Source organism: Salvelinus namaycush, chromosome 3 (genome assembly GCF_016432855.1).
Source record: "Salvelinus namaycush isolate Seneca chromosome 3, SaNama_1.0, whole genome shotgun sequence".
In the NCBI taxonomy this organism is placed as follows: domain Eukaryota; kingdom Metazoa; phylum Chordata; class Actinopteri; order Salmoniformes; family Salmonidae; genus Salvelinus; species Salvelinus namaycush.
This window is the reverse complement of record NC_052309.1, coordinates 84119447-84138399: the sequence shown is the minus strand read 5'-3', so window position 1 is coordinate 84138399 and position 18953 is coordinate 84119447. Positions and strand designations below refer to the sequence as shown.

At 46.2% G+C, this 18953-nt stretch overlaps 1 protein-coding gene across 1 annotated transcript in view; it reads right to left on the bottom strand.

The window, feature by feature from the left end:
• Positions 1–842: 842 nt before the first annotated feature.
• Positions 843–18953, bottom strand: part of LOC120044084 (adenylate cyclase type 9-like) — an 89976-nt gene continuing 71865 nt past the window's right edge. Inside the window, exons 4-10 of the mRNA XM_038988672.1 lie at positions 12095–12205; positions 11375–11631; positions 10525–10627; positions 9339–9553; positions 7378–7537; positions 7136–7278; positions 843–6425 (exon numbers count right to left, since the gene is read on the bottom strand). Of these exons, the coding sequence (XP_038844600.1) occupies positions 4940–6425; positions 7136–7278; positions 7378–7537; positions 9339–9553; positions 10525–10627; positions 11375–11631; positions 12095–12205 (2475 nt within the window). The 3' untranslated portion in view covers positions 843–4939. The remainder of the gene's footprint in view (positions 6426–7135; positions 7279–7377; positions 7538–9338; positions 9554–10524; positions 10628–11374; positions 11632–12094; positions 12206–18953) is intronic.

Sequence of the window (18953 nt, the reverse complement as noted above, 5' to 3'; positions counted from 1 at the left end):
CATTGTTTGCTGTTACATTGACCATAGGAGCTGCCAACAGCACAAACCAATCTGAGACCGACCAGGCTACTCATGGGGGAATACCATGGGATCCCTTAGGATGGAGAGATCTGTCGCCTAGGCCTATATAGAAGTAGTGGTGGCAGGAAAATGTCCTTATAGGTCCTTGTCAGTGTCCCATGTGACTCAGTTGGTAGAGCATGGTGCTTGCAATGCCAAGTTGTGAGTTCGATTCCCACAGGGGACCAGTATGGAGAAAATGTATGCTCTGGATCAGAGTGTCTGCTAAATTACTCAAATGTAAATTGACTTTGACATACTGAGGTGGAAAGAAATGGACAAGTTCAGGCAGCACACAATCCTAGGCCTACTGTGGTAAGTTAGAGCATCCCTCTCCCACAATCATACAGTTACACAAACATTTGTACAGGTAGGTACACACACATACTATACATGCAGGCAAACATGACATTTGGACATAATTGTAACAGTGTTCTAACATTTATCTAACCTTCCATGTATTCCTCAACCATTCAACAATGGCACCTGTATAAATAATACAAAATATAAAATGCATATGTACATACAGAGTGAGTGCTTTGTGCAAAATGTATACATACTGCATACATATCGTACTAGTGAGTATAGAAACAACCCGTCATCAATGTGCACGACAAGCTAATGAAAGAGGGGGAAATAAGGCCAAACATACATCAAATCAATGACATCTATATTTGGCATCAAAACTAGTCTCAATGTGCCATTCTGTTAGTTCACAACGTTTCAATCCCATTGTCAATTCATGAAGTCCTTTTTGCAATGAAGGCAAGTTAGTACAAAAAAAGTAGGGAACACAATACCTTTTTCACACTACTGAGCCCAACCGAGCTGTACTGAGCTGGTTCGGTAACACATTCACCACAGTTGCAGTGTGAAATGAAAATAGAGCCATCATCACAGTACGGTTCGGACTGAATTGGGCATAAGATTTGAGCTCCAACACCTCTATAAGAGTTAGCCTTAAATTCAACTATTTATTTCCCTTCGCTTTCTAAAGAACGCTACTTATCCAGCATCAACACGATAAAACACCAGGAATCCATAGGTTGATAAGCAGAGTTTCTCAAAAGCAATAAGATAAGTTGTAGCTAATATCTGGGTTTTATCTTCCTTTCATGTGTCCAGACCTCAATTATACAGATTCCCCTTCCTTGGGACATTTAGCAACATAACACTGTGTGAAGTTTATTATTTAAACTGATTGTTTCCAATGTGTCCCTTTATTGTAATCAATGCAATTTGGGTAGGTTACAACAAGGATTGCACGCTCATAATCGGCAAGAATACATTTGACAATTTGAAAACAATCCCGTTTGTAGATTAATGCACTTAAAATGGGCCTAACCCCATTCAAGCAATTCTACACAGTACAACAATATCCAGTCAAACAAAGCAAAACTACATTTGTGTTATTCCCTGTTTTTAAATCCACATCAGAACAAATAAGTGGCAGCTGTGTACCAAAAAGTGACAATGAACTGCAATATTGAGTTTCATACTCATATCAGTGATACTAAATGTTGGAAACAATTGCTCAGCAGGTTATGTAGTAGAAAAGGCACATGTCAAATTCATATAAAAAGTTCAAAGAACTTGGATGAGAAAAATATGTGCACATGTAAAAAAGCCAAACAAATGTATATTCAAGGAGGTTTGAGAAAACAAAACGTGGCAATCTTAATTAAATGATATAAGAGTTGATTTAGAGAGGGTTTTTCTATGACTGAAAAGGCACTACTAGCAAACTCTTGCAGTACACACAAGGAACCTGTAGTAAAACAAATTATGGCACTACAAAAGAGAAACTTAAGTGTTGAAAGATGCATTTAAAACCCAAATGATTGCTGGGATATCCTAAGTATCTCCATCTTTACTAAACTAAAACATCTTGCTTTGGAGTCTTTTACTATGATCATTTACTTCCCAAGTTATACTCCTAATTCAGAATGCTTTGATATTGTACCTTTGAGGTTTCAAAGTATGTCTGAGGTCAAAAATAATATAAACGTTTCCATCCCCAGTTTTTATGTGAGTAAAGTCATATCGTATAATTTTTTTTAAATCACAACATCTGTGATGGAAACAGGAAGTTTCGGTACAATTTTATAAATGCCGAAAGATAATGTGTTTGTTCGACGGGGTGGGGATCTTTCTGTGTTGGTAATTTTTTTATCAATTATGCGAGAAATGGCAGTGGAAACGCCTTTAAAGGTAAATATTCATATAATAATCATATCGAAGTAAACCTTGAGTCACGCAATGATAAGCAGTTTATTAGGCTACAGATGAAATAGGCCTAACTTCTGATGACCTTCACAGGGTGGTGAAAGTGCACAGTGATCTTGATGCTCCTTTCCAATAAATCTCCAGGGTCTGATTCTGGTGACATGTTGATCCATGCTTGGCTGCCGTTTGAAAAATACACATTTTCTCGCCCTTATCCATAATAATCTCATTATGTAAACGAGCCTATCCTCATTGTATCTGCGAGCTGTTGGCTAGAGCACATGTACCAAGACCAGAGTAGGCACATTTGCTATTTTACCCAACAGTTTTTTTATAGCAAAACTATTGGTAGAGTTGAAAATGGAATGGAAACACACTGAACTTTAGATTTTTATTTGGTACGTGAAAACTTAAGTGAAAAAGTACATTTTGTGTGCTCTATGTCATCATGCACTGATTTTTATCCGCAACAAGTCCGTTTGGTGGAAACACACCACTGGTGGAAAAATGCGCATATTTTCTTTATGTAGATTTTAGAATATTCGCATGAAAATCTGTCGCCAATTGGATGGAAACCTAGTAGTACCATTACTTGTTTTGTTATTTCCCCCGAGCACCCAAGCCCTTTTACTAAAACAGAGAGAAAATGACAGGGATGATTAGACTTGCAGTTGGAGGAAATGCACTGTACAGTTTACCATACTCAATTCTCTCAAGAAAGGGTCTGATAAAACAATGCATACAGTACATATATATATATATAAAAAGAAAACAACAAGATCTCAACTTCAACAAAACAAACACACAAAACAAATAGGAAAATATGTAGCACTGAACATGCACACTTTACATGTTTATTTCTATATGTTGTTTACATGACGCATGTTAGAAATTTCCCTTATTATCCAGGATCTAATTTGGCAGGAATAATGTAACAAGAGGAATCGGGTGCATTCCCCCTTGCATGTATTTCTAAATAGCCGGACGGTAGAGTAACAGGAGTGGTGCGTGGCGATAGCATATCAAGTCCTATTTGAAGGTCAATATACCAATCTACCATTCCGTTAAACTGGATCACTCAACATCTTAACTCAGGTTAATCTGGTTAATCTGTTTGTGCTCTTGCCTATTCCACATGATATGTACGTGACGCACATGTAACAGTTTTAGCAGATTGTTAACTGTATTGTAAGCAAACCAGCACGTTCAATAGAAACAACCTATTAGGAGGCCTACCTAGAGGGGTGCACTTCAAACCTCAACAACGGTAGCCTAACAGCAGATTGCATTCCTGTAAAAGACTAGGAAGAGGTTATGGCACATTAACCAACCTGTGGTGCTAAAAGTTAGCTTTATAGACTTGCAGAGCTAATGTGCAGTTGAAGCTAATTAATGATATGTTAAAGAGTTAGCGTCAAGTCCTAACTTAAACATTTTCACTTAGTCATGCATTGATGTCAATGGAAGACCTCGACATAAAACAGACTTAAGTGGGAGTTAGGATTCAGCCCTAATTACTATTACCAAGGTCTAGTTGACGGCTTGAGGCTGGTAAGAAAGAGGTCCTTACTTTTAACCAGGGCCAGGAGAACAGATACCACATCAGCAAGAGGGATTTCATTATTTCTTAATCCCACTCCCGACCTTCTTCCCACGGTTTCATCAGTTGCAGAATGACAACTTACAGCCACCTCTCCACATGAGGCCGTGGACGGCAGTTATTACTGTAGTGTAGCACACAGACACAAGCACACAGTCAAGCCTTCCGACTGATGTTCTAGATATTGTTGTGGGTTTGTCTGAGAGCGCTGTGCGAGGCCTGTGCTTTTCTTAGACAATTTAAAGTGATTCACTGTGAAAAGACGACTCCATCTTGCTTCCCCATTTGTAACCCATCATTCACTCTTCACTGTGACATTCCTTATTGCTCCGATTCTTGTAAACTCCTTAACTACAGTAATAAAAGCAACACAGACCAAAGACAACTGTAACAAACTGACAGAAACCAAGCTTTTGCCTTAAAATGTACATAAGGTTCACAGTTTTGTAGTGTAGAAGTCTTTCCCAGTTGTCTTTTCCCTTTATGTTTCTTCTTCTTTCCTTGTCCAGATCAGCTTGGTCTACACATTATTTTGTGCTAAAGGCACTTAATCAAGACATAAAAAAACAAAGGTGAGAAAAAAAAAAGCCAAAAACATACAACAACAAAAAAGACTAAAGATGTTAGTGAGAATCAAGTAGATCATAGGAGGCTGGGTTTCTATAGCAACATAAGTTCAGTAATAGCGCCCATCGTACTTTCCCTATCTTCTTATTCACTCTTACTGTGCCCACCAGATACATCGGACGTGTTCAGTGGACATGAGCGGGAAGAAAACAGACCTAGTATCTGAACTTGTTCAATAAGAAACGCTAATTTTCGCTTACAGTTGCAAAAAGATTTACAAAGGCGTGTCCTAATGAGCACGAACCTGGAGAAGAATTGACAACTGAGGAGCCAGAAACTGGTTTCTTACAGTCTGCCATTTAGGTGCTACCTCCTTCTCGTCACATATGACTGTTCCATAATAAGCTTCAACTGGCAGGAATGCAAGAAAGGCCGTGCTTAAAGGGCTGAATGCTAATGCAAAAAACTATCGCAGACATAACAGTCTTAGAGTTTCGTTAGCTCGCCAATAATGTCATCATCGTCCTTCTCCTCTTTCTCTTTTTCCACCTGCTTCCGTGACTCAGTTGCTGTGTCATTCTGAGGGGAGAGAGGCTGGAGGGAGGCAGGCGCCACAGGTTTTGGTTGTTGGAGGACGTTTGTTGTAGGAGCTCCAGCTAGACTAGTGGTGGGCAGATTTGGTTGTTGGACGTTGGTTGAAGGAGTTTCACCTTTATTAGTGATGGGTAGATTTGGTTGTTGGACTGTCAAAGTAGCTCCAGCTTGACTAGTGATAGGCAGGGAGGCTAGACCAACGTAGGATGACGAGGAGGAGCGTCTGGCTGCGATGGTCTCTGTAGTAGTAGGGCTACAGTAGTATTGTTGCCGACTGTCTGGCCTATCTCCAGCCTCCACCACCCCCCTCTCAGGCCGCAGCAGACCTGTGGACACCCCAGAGCTGAGCGAGGGACTGGTGATACTGGGTACGCCAGCCATGGAGCTAGGCACCATATTAGAGAGCTCATCCGTTGGCGAGCGCCCGATACTCCCATCCACCTGCACCCGGATCTCTGGCGAGACGGAGAGCAGGTACTGGGGAACGGGGGCACCACTGTCTGCACTCTTGGGGAACAGAAAGGTCTTCATTTGACCTTTGCCCTTGACGTTGACTGTGCCGCGGTAGTCGAAGTTGTAGTCCATGGCACTGAGGGCGCAGTAGCTCTCCTCGCTCACCTGCACGCGGCACTCCACGCCCGTGGTGTCCATGCGACTGGCAATGTTCACAGTGTCGCCCCAGATGTCGTAGAGCAGCTTCGTGGTGCCGATCACCCCTGCGGTCAAAGGGCCGTGGTTGAACCCGATGCGCAACTTGAACTTGAAGCCCAGCATGTTCTTGTTGAAGTCATCCACCACGCGCATCATCTCCAGTGCGAAGTCAAACAGCGCCCGCAGGTGGCCGTGCGGGTGCGGCGCCTCGGCACACTGCTGCGCGTTCAGCCCGGCCGCCGCCATGTACGTGGCGCCGATGGTCTTGATCTTCTCGATGTTGTTGAAGGGCGGCTCGCGAAGCAGTTCGTCAAAGTCACCGATGAGCTCGTTGAGCACGCGGTAGCACTCTTTGCCACCCTCGTAACTCTCCTCGTAGAACTCGCTAAAGTTAACGATACTGGCAAAAATCACGCCAACGCTACCATGGTTTTTGGAGTAACTCTGAGTCACTTTGAGCTGCTCTGCCACGTGGATGGGGATGATGTTCCTAAGCAACCAATCGGCTTGGTCCCTCATGTTCTGGATCTTGATGCGGTGCTGATCGGCCTCCACGTTGCCGTGGTAATGGAGGCGGTAGCTGACCTCAAACTCGCGGTTGAGGAACCAGACGAGCAGGAGGAGCAGGAAGAAAGCCACTCCCACCTCGGGGCCCAGCAGGTCCTGGAGGCGGGGCACGGGGTCAGCGGCGGGCTCAGGCTGACCATGTACAAGACTGCTGCGGTTACTGTTGTTGGTGGCGTTGCCAGACCTGGAGGAGAGAGAAAGGGAGGGAGAGATGGAGAAAGAAAGGGAAAGGGTGGATAAACAAGGAAGGAGAGAAGAAAGGAGTGATGGAGAATGAGGTAGGGAGGTAGAGATGTAGAGAAATGTAGGCAGGGAGGGAGAGAAGGAAGGAGGGATGGAGAAAAAGAGAGAGGGAAGGAGTTAAGGAAAGGTGGAGTGAGAGAGATATATTTATAATCTGAGAATACAGCATGGCCTTCCAATGATACATTGTGAATGCATCATTAGTTGTATGGATAACTTCCTTCTACTCACCAAAATAACATACTGTTGGTAGAACTGGAAGACAGAGGAGACAAAAACACGAGACACGGTCGGATGAGATTAATCGAGTCCACGACAAATTAAATTCCACACAGTGTCAGCACAAACGAAAAATCATACTAATTTATGACATTGTGGTAATATTGTATACAATATCCTATCGAACTTCAGTGAGTGCATTGGTAGTGGATTAAATGGGTAATATACACATTTGAGGGTGGTTACATTTCTCTAGCCCCGTTCCTCAGTTGTTTACCAAAACAGTGACAGGGTGTCACGTGTTGTTATTGTTGTTTGAACTGCAGATGCCCCTTTCAGGTCCTTTCCGACCAACAAAAAAGGGCCATAAATGTGTTAAAAAATAGAAGCCATCATAACGTGCCTGACCTGCAGGGTGGGCTGAAGAGCAGGGCGAACAGCACCAGTCCCACCACGGTGGCCATGGCCGAGCGCATCCAGCAGCTCAGCTGGCAGAAGTTACAGTACTGGATGATGGCAATGATCACTGCACAGCAGGTGAGCATGGTGAACTGGGAGACACCGATAGAGACACAGGAAGGAACAATCGTTAGCATTAGCAAACTCTGGAGGAAATTACCAGGGCAAATGAACAGAATAGACACGCTCACCTGTATGGAGAGGTGCATGTCACAGGTGACGTGTGAGAAGACGGACACAGCGGGCAGGGACACCAGCACGGCACCTATCAGGTGACGGGGGACCCAGCCAGAGATGGCTTTCAGCAGGGTCCTAGTGCAGCTCATCACGCTGTCCAGGTAGAAGGCCATCCTGGGAGAGGAGGAGAGGTTAGCTAAGAGAGGGCTGATAGACAGTACGTGTACAGTAATCCAACCCCATTGAAAAACAGGCTAATGGCCTCCCCTTTTCCCCATCTTCAAACCTCATCCCACTTAGTTCTCTCCCTTCCTTTACCATTCTCCCCCTCTTCCTCTCCTCCCCAGTTCCAACCCACCCCTCATATCACTTTCCCCTCTTCTCCCTCCTCCTTCCATCCCTCTGAACTTCTTCCCCCCTTTTCCTCCTCCTCCCCATTCCTCTCTCTCTCTCTTCACCTCTCCACCTCTCCTTCTCAAATCAAATCAAAGTTTATTTGTCACGTACGCCGAATACAACAGGTCACCTTACAGTGAAATGCTTACTTACAGGCTCTAACCAATAGTGCAAAAAAGGTATTATGTGAACAATAGGTAAGTAAAGAAATAAAAACAACAGTAAAAAATACAGGCTGTATACAGTAGCGAGGCTATAAAAGTAGCGAGGCTACATACAGACACCGGTTAGTCAGGCTGATTGAGGTAATATGTACATGTAGATATGGTTAAAGTGACTATGCATATATGATGAACAGAGAGTGGCAGTAGCGTAAAAGAGGGGTTGGAGGATGGTGGGTGGGACACAATGCAGACAGCCCGGTTAGCCAATGTGCGGGAGCAGTGGTTGGTCGGCCCAATTTGAGGTAGTATGTACATGAGTGTATAGTTATAGTGACTATGCATGTATGATAAACAGAGAGTAGCAGCAGTGTAAAAAGAGGGGTTACTGGGGGGGGGGCTCACAATGCAAATAGTCTGGGTAGCCATTTGATTACCTGTTCAGGAGTCTTATGGCTTGGGGGTAAAAACTGTTGAGAAACCTTTTTGTCCTAGACTTGGCACTCCAGTACCGCTTGCCATGTGGTAGTAGAGAGAACCGTCTATGAATGGGTTGGCTGGGGTCTTTGATAACTTTTAGGGCCTTCCTCTAACACCGCCTGGTGTAGAGGTCCTGGATGGCAGGAAGCTTGGCCCCAGTGATGTACTGGGCCGTACGCACTACCCTTTGTAGTGCCTTGCGGTCAGAGGCCGAGCAATTGCCTTACCAGGCAGTGATGCAACCAGTCAGGATGCTCTCGATGTTGCAGCTGTAGAACCTTTTGAGGATCTCAGGACCCATGCCAAATCTTTTTAGTCTTCTGAGGGGGAATAGGCTTTGTCGTGCCCTCTTCACGACTGTCTTGGTGTGTGTGGACCATTCTAGTTTGTTGCTGATGTGGACACCAAGGAACTTGAAGCTCTCAACCTGCTCCACTACAGCCCTGTCGATGAGAATGGGGGCGTGCTCGGTCCTCCTTTTCCTGTAGTCCACAATCATCTCCTTAGTCTTGGCTACGTTGAGGGATAGGTTGTTGTTCTGGCACCACCCGGCCAGGTCTATGACCTCCTCCCTATAGGCTGTCTCGTCGTTGTCGTCTGCAAACTTAATGATGGTGTTGGAGTCGTGCCTGGCCATGCAGTCGTGAGTGAACAGGGAGTACAGGAGGGGACTGAGCACGCATCCCTGGGGAGCTCCAGTGTTGAGGATCAGCGTGGCAGATGTGTTAGACAAAAATCTTTGTCTAATCCGAGGTGAGTGATCGCTGTCCTGATATCCAGAAGCTCTTTTTTGCCGTAAGATACGGTGGCAGAAACATTATGTACAAAATAAGTTACAAATAACGTGAAAAACACCACATAATAGCACAATTGGTTGGGCGCCCGTAAAACTGCTGCCATTTCTTCCAGCGTCATTTTCTCTCCCCTAACCGTCTTACCGTATTGACAGCACCAGCGCCAGGGCCTCCAGCAGGGCGGCCACGGCAACCAGGGCGAGGGCCGGGGCAGGCAGGGGGGCCCCAGGGAGAGAGAGCAGGGGACGGAGGAGGCAGGCCAGGGAGAGGGCCAGGAACACTGAGCAGCACAGGACCATGTCCAGGAAAGAGCTGAAGGTAGGGCTGGCAAAGGTCTGTACCGCTGCCTGGGTCTCCACCTGGGGACGGGAGGGAATAGATACTTTGTTATTTTTCAACGGAAATTGATTGATTTGCTGTCACAATAGCCAACCTCATAGACACACAAAGACACACAAGGCTGAGAGCAGCACAGCGTTAGCTGCCGTTAAGTGCCTTACTTAAGGCACAATGGCAATGAATGGTACCTGGGTCCGGTTGCAGAGAGTAAAGAGATAAAGAGCGGGAGGGATTGGAAAGGGTAAAAGAGAGAGAGCAAAGGTTGCAGGAGAGAATAGAGAAGCATGAAGAATGGAAGTCTTAAAAGAACATTAATAAAACTGTCTCATTGTGATTAAGTAATAAGTATGAAACTGAACAAAACATTATCCAGACTTGAAGTTGAACATGCAGTTTCCCCACTGTACCAGCAGAGGGTATCACAAGCTAAGAGGACATTCCTATCGATGTCCTGCAGTGATTTCCCTGTCTTTGCCGCAGTCCTGACAGGCCATACATAGTGCAGTGCTTACAGGTTACTCAGAGAACACACACACACACACAGATAGAGCTAGACAGACAAGGTGAAACGGATAGGGAGTCAGAGTGACAGACAAGAAAAGACAGACCAGGTCTAGTCTAGTAGACAGAGAGAGGAAGTGGGACATCAGGCAGGCAGGCAGGCAGGCAGGCAGGCAGGCAGGCAGGCAGGCAGGCAGGCAGGCAGGCAGGCAGGCAGGCAGGCAGGCAGGCAGGCAGGCAGGCAGGCAGGCAGGCAGGCAGGCAGGCAGGCAGGCAGGCAGGCAGGCAGGCAGGCAGGCAGGCAGGCAGGCAGGCAGGCAGGCAGGCAGGCAGGCAGGCAGGCAGGCCAAATAAAGGGAGGACGTGTTGACAGGGAGAGGCAGATAGCAAGACAGACAGAAAAGAGGGACAGAGAGACGCAGGGAAGTAAACAGACAGACAGACACATGCAGACAGAGAGACAGAGTAACAGACAGAGAGGGATACACACCTCTTCCTGGTAACTAGTCCTGTAGGCAGACTCCAGGGTTCTGTCCAGGAAGGTGTGGCTCAGCTTGTTGATGGGAGGCTTGAAAAAGTAGTCCTTCATCAGACTGGGAGATGGACAGATCAACAGACGTCAGTCAGTCAGTATAGAGAAGACAGACTTGGCGGGGAGAGAGTTACACCAACCTATCATACCACCAGGGCCGTCCGTGTTCATAAGGCATTTTGCAATGGAAAAACATTTTACAATGGAAAATGAGCTTTTCTTACTGGACAAGTCCAGATAGACCATCAACTGTATCATGTCTGTTTTCTTCCATTTGGTGTCGAATGAACATGACCCAGGTGCTTATTCAGTGGGCAGAAGCGTAAGGATCACTACAAACAAAATAGCACGCAGCAGATCATACCGCAGTGTGTGTTCTATATAGGATTGCAAAATTCTGGTAACTACCTCAAAACATTAGAAAAATATTATATATATCTTTTCTATCCCAGTTGGAGAGTTCCCAGAATCGGGGGGAATAAGCAGGAAATCCAGATCCTCCAACCCAGATTTCTATACAACTGGGGATTTTAGGGTAAGGAAGGGAATTTCTGTAACACTAGTTCTATAAAGCACATTGTAAATAGACACACTGTACCAAAACAGACATTGATACCACATGAAAGATACATGTGGGTCTGCTTCTTACATAACAGTTCAGCCTTCAGCGATCAGAATCTTATCCTTTGATTCCCTTAGCCTGGTCTCAGATCTATTAGTGCTGTTCTGCCAACTCCCCAAAAAGCACCACCACATCCATCAAGCCCGGTTCCAGATCAGTTTGTGTAACATCCATCCATCCCCTCACCTGTCCTCTTTGATAACATCTACAAAGTGAGCGTCGCTCCTCTCTCTGAAGTTCTTGGAGCGCAGGGGGATGAGAGCAGAGTGGTCCATCCCCATGGCCCCTCCACCCCACTTCTTCTCCTTCTCCTGGAGCATCTCACACAGGGACGTTTGGCTGTTGGTCAGGGGCTCCTCCAGCCTGGGGCTCAGCAGACCGTTCAGGGCCTTAGGGCTGCGGCCTACGGGGGCCTGGGAGGGACATTTGAGAGATGCGGTGTCCTGGTGGAGTTGAGAGGAGAGAGGCTAGTGAGAAGCTGTGTGTTTGTGTGTGTGTGTGTGTGTGTGCGTGCGTGCGTGCGTGCGTGCGTGCGTGCGTGCGTGCGTGCGTGCGTGCGTGCGTGCGTGCGTGCGTGCGTGCGGAAACAGAAAGAGGAGAGTGAGAAGGGTTATACCTGAGGTCTTGGATAAGAGTGATTAGTGACTTAGTTAGTAAATCCAAATGAATCAAGACATTTCCGTTTGGCTAGGTTCTATAAAGTTATGTCAGGCTTGTTCTTGTCACGTCATTCCATCATGTATAGTATGGCGATATAAATATGACTTCAGAAATAAAATATGATAACACTAAGCCTGGTTTTATGAACTGGGGTTGGATTTAAGTGAAGTCAGGTTGGGATGAGTAAAGGTCACGGCTAGGTTCAAAGGTCAAACGTTCACTAGAGTGAGGTAAGGTGAGGCAAACCTTGCTGCTATTGGTTGTGTGATCGTCATGGCAACCGTTCTGCACCGTGCCCTTCTCCAGAACCTGATCCTCCTCTGGAACTACAGCCGCACTGCAGGAGAGACAGGGAGACTGGAGAGAAGGAGAGAAAGAGAGGTATTTGTCTATTTATATAATTTACAGTTTCTTCACTCCTAGTATTGACAAATTCTTATACTGTAGTTTACACATTCACTGTAAAACCACAAACCCAAATATTCTTAACAATACCAAAGTCTTGACATAATAATTATTCTAGAAACATGGTGTCATAGATACTCAATGTCCTCCAGGCTATAGGGAAATGTTACTTCCATCATTCAAACATAAAAACCTAAAACAGGGTAGTGACTCGGGAGGATTGATGGTATAAACGGACCTTTCACTAAAGCAGATCAAAAAGGGTAACACCCATTTGGTTCAAACTCAACAAAGCACAATCCTTACTAACAATGATATATATATATATATAAACTCAGCAAAACAAGAAACGTCACTTTTTCAGGACCTTGTCTTTCAAAGATAATTCGTAAAAATCCAAATAACTTCACATATCTTTTTTGTAAAGAGTTTAAACACTGTTTCCCATGCTTGTTCAATGAACCATAAACAACTAATGAACATGCACCAGTGGAACGGTCGTTAAGACACTAACAGCTTACAGACGGTAGGCAATTAAGGTCACAGTTATGAAAACTTAGGACACTAAGGAGGCCTTTCTACTGACTCTGAAAAACACCAAAAGAAAGATGCCCAGGGTCCCTGCTCATCTGCGTGATCATGCCTTAGGCATGCTGCAAGGAGGCATGAGGAATGCAGATGTGGCCAGGGCAATACATTGCAATTTCCGTACTGTGAGACGCATAAGACAGCGCTATAGGGAGACAGGACGGACAGCTGACCGCCCTCGCAGTGGCAGACCATGTGTAACAACACCTGCACAGGATCGGTACATCCGAACATCACACCTGCAGGACAGGTACAGGATGGCAACAACAACTGCCCGAGCTACACCAGGAAGGCACAATCCCTCCATCAGTGCTCAAACTGTCCGCAATAGGCTGAGAGAGGCTGGACTGAGAACTTGTAGGCCTGTTGTAAGGCAGGTCCTCACCAGACATCACCGGCAACAACGTTGCCTATGGGCACAAACCCACCGTCGCTGGAGCAGACAGGACTGGCAAAAAGTGCTCTTTTCCGACGAGTCGCGGTTTTGTTTCACCAGGGGTGATGGTCGGATTCGCGTTTATCGTCGAAGGAATGAGCGTTACACCGAGGCCTGTACTCTGGAGCGGGATCGATTTGGAGGTGGAGGGTCCGTCATGGTCTGGGGCAGTGTGTCACAGCATCATCGGACTGAGCTTGTTGTCATTGCAGGCAATCTCAACGCTGTGCGTTACAGGGAAGACATCCTCCTCCCTCATGTGGTACCCTTCCTGCAGGCTCATCCTGACATGACCCTCCAGAATGACAATGCTACCAGCCATACTGCTAGTTCTGTGCGTGATTTCCTGCAAGACAGGAATGTCAGTGTTCTGCCATGGCCAGCGAAGAGCCTGGATCTCAATCCCACTGAGCACGTCTGGGACCTGTTGGATCGGAGGGTGAGGGCTAGGGCCATTCCCCCCAGAAATGTCCGGGAACTTGCAGGTGCCTTGGTGGAAGAGTGGGGTAACATCTCACAGCAAGAACTGGCAAATCTGGTGCAGTCCATGAGGAGGAGATGCACTGCAGTACTTAATGCAGCTGGTGGCCACACCAGATACTGACTGTTACTTTTGATTTTGAACCCCCCTTTGTTCAGGGACACATTATTCCATTGCTGTTAGTCACATGTCGGTGGAACTTGTTCAGTTTATGTCTCAGTTGTTGAATCTTGTTATGTTCATACACATATTTACACATGTTAAGTTGTTGTCAGTGAGAGTACATTTCTTCGTTTGCTGAGTTTATACAGTACCAGTCAAAAGACACACCTACTCATTCAAGGTTTTTCTTTATTTTTACTATTTTCTACATTGTAGAATAATAGTGAAGACATCAAAACTACGAAATAACACATCTGGAATCATGTAGTAAGCAAAAAAAGTGTTTAACAAATCAAAATATATTTGAGATTTGAGATTCTTCAAAGTAGCCACCCTTTGCCTTGATGACAGCTTTTCACACTCTTGACATTCTCTCAACCAGCTTCATGAGGTAGTCACCTGGAATGCATTTCAATTAACAGGTGTGCTTTGTTAATTAATTTGTGGAATTTCTTTCCTTCTTAATGCATTTGAGCCAATCAGTTGTGTTGTGACATGGTAGGGGTGGTATACAGAAGATACCCCTATTTGGTAAAAGACCAAGTCCATATTATGGCAAGAATAAGCTATTTTTGAGGTGGGTAACTCTAATGAACTTATCCTCTGCAGCAGAGGTACCGCTGGGTCTTCCTTTCCTGTGGCGGTACTCATGAGAGCCAGTTTCATCATAGCGCTTGATGGTTTTTGTGACTGCAATTGAAGAAACTTTCAAAGTCCTTGAAATCTTCCACATTGACTGACCTTCATGTCTTAAATCATGTTCTTATGTCAGTTAAGAACAAATTCTTATTTACAGTGATGGCCTACCAGGGAACAGTGGGTTAACTGCCTTGTTCAGGGGCAGAACAGCAGATTTTTACCTTGTCAGCTCGGGGATTCGATCCAGCAACCTTTCGGTTACTGGCCCAACGCGCATCCAGCAACCACTAGGCTACCTGCCGCCTTTACTAAAGGACACCAATAAGAAGAAGAGACTTGCTTGGGCCTAGAAACACGAACAATGGACATTAGGCCGGTGGAAATCTGTCCTTTGGTTTTTGGTTCCAACCTCTGTGTCTTTGTGAGACGCAGAGTAGGTGAACGGATGATCTCCGAATGTGTGGTTCCCACCGTGAAGCATGGAGGAGGTGTGATGGTGCTTTGCTGGTGACACTGTCAGGGATTTATTTAGAAATCAAGGTACACTTAACCAGCATGGCTACCACAGCATTCGGCAGTGATACGTCATCCCATCTGGTTTGCGCTTAGTGGGACTATCATTTGTTTTTCAAAAGGACAATGACCCAACACACCTCCAGGCTGTGTAAGGGCTATTTGACCAAGAAGGAGATTGATGGCGTGCTGCATCAGATGACCTGGCCTCCACAATCACCCGACCTCAACCCAACTGAGATGGTTTGGGATGAGTTGCACCGCAGAGTGAAGGAAAATCAGCCAACAAGTGCTCAGCATATGTGAGAACTCCTTCAATACCGTTGGAAAAGCATTCCAGGTGAAGCTGGTTGAGAGAATGCAAAGTGTCATCAAGGCAAAGGGTGGCTACTTTGAAGAATCTCAAATCTAAAATACATAACATGTTTTTGCTTACTACTTGATTCCATATATGTTATTTCATAGTTCACTATTACTCTATTCTAATTTTAATTTGGGGGGGGGGGTGGAGAGCGAGAAAGCTAGGGAGAAAGAGGAAGGAAGGGAGAGAGGGGGGGTAGAGGTTGGGGTAGAGAGAGGAATGGAGAGAGAGGAAGGGAGGGAGAGGGAGAGAGAGTGGGGAAGGAGAGAGAGGTAAAGAATGAGTAAATTGAGGCTGAAGAGAGATAACGGAGATAAATAATGAATGAGAGAAAAACAGTTTGACAGAAACAGGACAAAGAGAGAGAGAGAGAGAGAGAGACAGACAGAGGGCAGAGAGAGTGAGACAGGGAGAGAAACAGACAATAAAAGATTATGAGAAATGGACCCATTGAGAGAGAGAGCGAGAGAGAGATCGAGCGAGAGAGAGCACGAACTCAGCACTTCAGCATTTTACCACTAATTAGAATCACAATGATACACAATCAGATTCAATGGATACAATACCAACCACAATAGCAGCCCTATAGAGAGACAGGGCCAGGGTGATAGGAGGAGAGGTGGAGAGAGGGATGAGAGACAGGGCCCAGGTGAGAGGAGGAGAGGTGGAGAGAGGGATGAGAGACAAGGCCAGAGTGAGAGGAGGAGAGGTGGAGAGAGGGATGAGAGACAGGGCCAGGGTGATAGAGGAGGAGAGGTGGAGAGATGGATGAGATACATGGCCAGGGTGATAGAGGAGGAGAGGTGGAGAGAGGGATGAGAGACAGGGTGATAGAGGAGGAGATAGGGTGATAGAGGAGGAGATAGGGATGAGAGACAGGGCCAGGGTGATAGAGGAGGAGAGGTGGAGGTAGGGATGAGAGACAGGGTGAGAGGAGGAGAGGTGAATAGATGGATGAGAGACAAGGCCAGGGTGATAGAGGAGGAGAGGTGAAGAGAGGGATGAGAGACAAGGCCAGGGTGATAGAGGAGGATAGGTGGAGAAAGGGATGAGATACAAGGCCAGAGTGATAGAGGAGGAGATGTGGAGAGATGGATGAGATACATGGCCCGGGTGAGAGGAGGAGAGGTGGAGAGAGGGATGAGAGACAGGGCCAGGGTGATAGAGGAGGAGAGGTGGAGAGAGGGGTGAGAGACAGGGTGATAGAGGAGGAGAGGTGGAGAGAGGGATGAGAAACGGGGTGATAGAGGAGGAGAGGTGGAGAAAGGGATGAGAAATGGGGTGATAGAGGAGGAGAGGTGGAGAAAGGGATGAGAAACCGGGTGATAGAGGAGGAGAGGTGGAGAGCGGGATGAGAGACAAGGCCAGAGTGATAGAGGAGGATAGGTGGAGAAAGGGATGAGATACAAGGCCAGAGTGATAGAGGAGGAGAGGTGGAGAAAGGGATGAGATACAAGGCCAGAGTGATAGAGGAGGAGAGATGGATGAGATACATGGCCCGGGTGAGAGGAGGAGAGGTGGAGAGAGGGATGAGAGACAGGGCCAGGGTGATAGAGGAGGAGAGGTGGAGAGAGGGATGAGAGACAGGGTGATAGAGGAGGATATGTGGAGAGAGGGATGAGAGACAGGGTGATAGAGGAGGAGAGGTGTAGATAGGGATGAGAGACAGGGCCCAGGTGAGAGGAGGAGAGGTGGAGAGAGGGATGAGAGACAATGCCAGAGTGATAGAGGAGAGGTGAAGAGAGGGATGAAAGACAAGGCCAGGGTGATAGAGGAGGAGAGGTGGAGGTAGGGATGAGAGACAGGGTGATAGAGGAGGAGATAGGGATGAGAGACAGGGCCAGGGTGATAGAGGAGGAGAGGTGGAGGTAGGGATGAGAGACAGGGTGAGAGGAGGAGAGGTGAATAGATGGATGAGAGACAAGGCCAGGGTGATAGAGGAGGAGAGGTGAAGAGAGGGATGAGAGACAAGGCCAGGGTGATAGAGGAGGAGATAGGGATGAGAGACAGGGTGATAGAGGAGGAGAGGTGAAGAGAAGGATGAGAGACAGGGCCCGGGTGAGAGGAGGAGAGGTGGAGAGAGGGATGAGAGACAGGGCCAGGGTGAGAGGAGGAGAGGTGGAGAGATGGATGAGAGACAGGGCCCGGGTGAGAGGAGGAGAGGTGAAGAGAGGGATGAGAGACAGGGCCCGGGTGAGAGGTGGAGAGGTGGATGACATAGAAATGGCTGGGGTAGGCTGAAGGAATGGACAGAGACAAATATACACTCATCTGATGATTAGGCACTGGCCATAAAAGGATTGTTCAAAGTACTTGGTAACATCGTGATGCAGACACATATGCGTGTATGTGCGCACCCATACACCTACAGACTTAAAACAGCCAGACGATACTGTGAACACTGGCTCACTTTCGGGCGACACACACAGCCTGACACACACACACACACACACAGCCTGACACACACACACACACACACACACACACACACACACACACACACACACACACACACACACACACACACACACACACACACACACACACACACACACACACACACACACACACACACACACACACACACACACTCAGCCAAGTCAGGCTCTGAGGACCAGTGAGTGTTTGAGAGGGATGAGAAGCCCACAGAAAGGACACAGCTTCAAAGAGGCGTCATTAAACCTAGTGAAGTGTGTGAGTGTGAGTGAGTGTGTAAGAGAGAGAGAGCCAATGAAGTGGGGGGTTGTACCAGTGAAGTGTGTGTGTGTGAGTGAGTGTGTGAGAGAGAGAGAGAGAGAGAGAGCCAATGAAGTGACGGTTTGTCTCTCTCAAATTCTGACAAACTCCAAGCATTGATTAGGCAAGAATGGGATGTGGCTCAGAAGTTGATTGACAGCATGCCAGGGCGGATTGCAGAGGTCTTGAAAAAGAAGGGTCAACACTGCAAATATTGACTCTTTGCATCAACTTCATGTAATTGTCAATAAAAGCCTTTGACACTTATGAAATGCTTGTAATTATACTTCAGTATTCCATAGTAACATCTGACAAAAATATCTAAAGACACTGAAGCAGCAAACTTTGTGACAATTAATATTTGTGTCATTCTCAAAACTTTTGGCCACGACTGTAGTGGTGGTACGGGAGGATTATAGTGGAACTGTGGGGGCTAATTGGTATCTATAAAGCAAGTGTGTGTGCGTACTGTATGACTGAGGAGAGTAGTGAATACTGGATATAGGTGTAGCAGCAGAGTAAATATACAGTGCATTCGGAAAGTATTCAGACCCCTTGACTTTTCCCACTATTTGTTATGTTACGGCCTTATTCTAAAATGGATTAAATTGTTTTTTCCCTCATCAATCTACACATAATACCCCATAATGACAAAGCAAAAACAGGTTTCTAGAATATATCACATTTATATAAGTATTCAGACCCTTTACTCAGCACTTTGTTAAAGCACCTTTGGCAGTGATTACAGCCTCGAGTCTTCTTGGGTATGACGCTACAAGCTTGG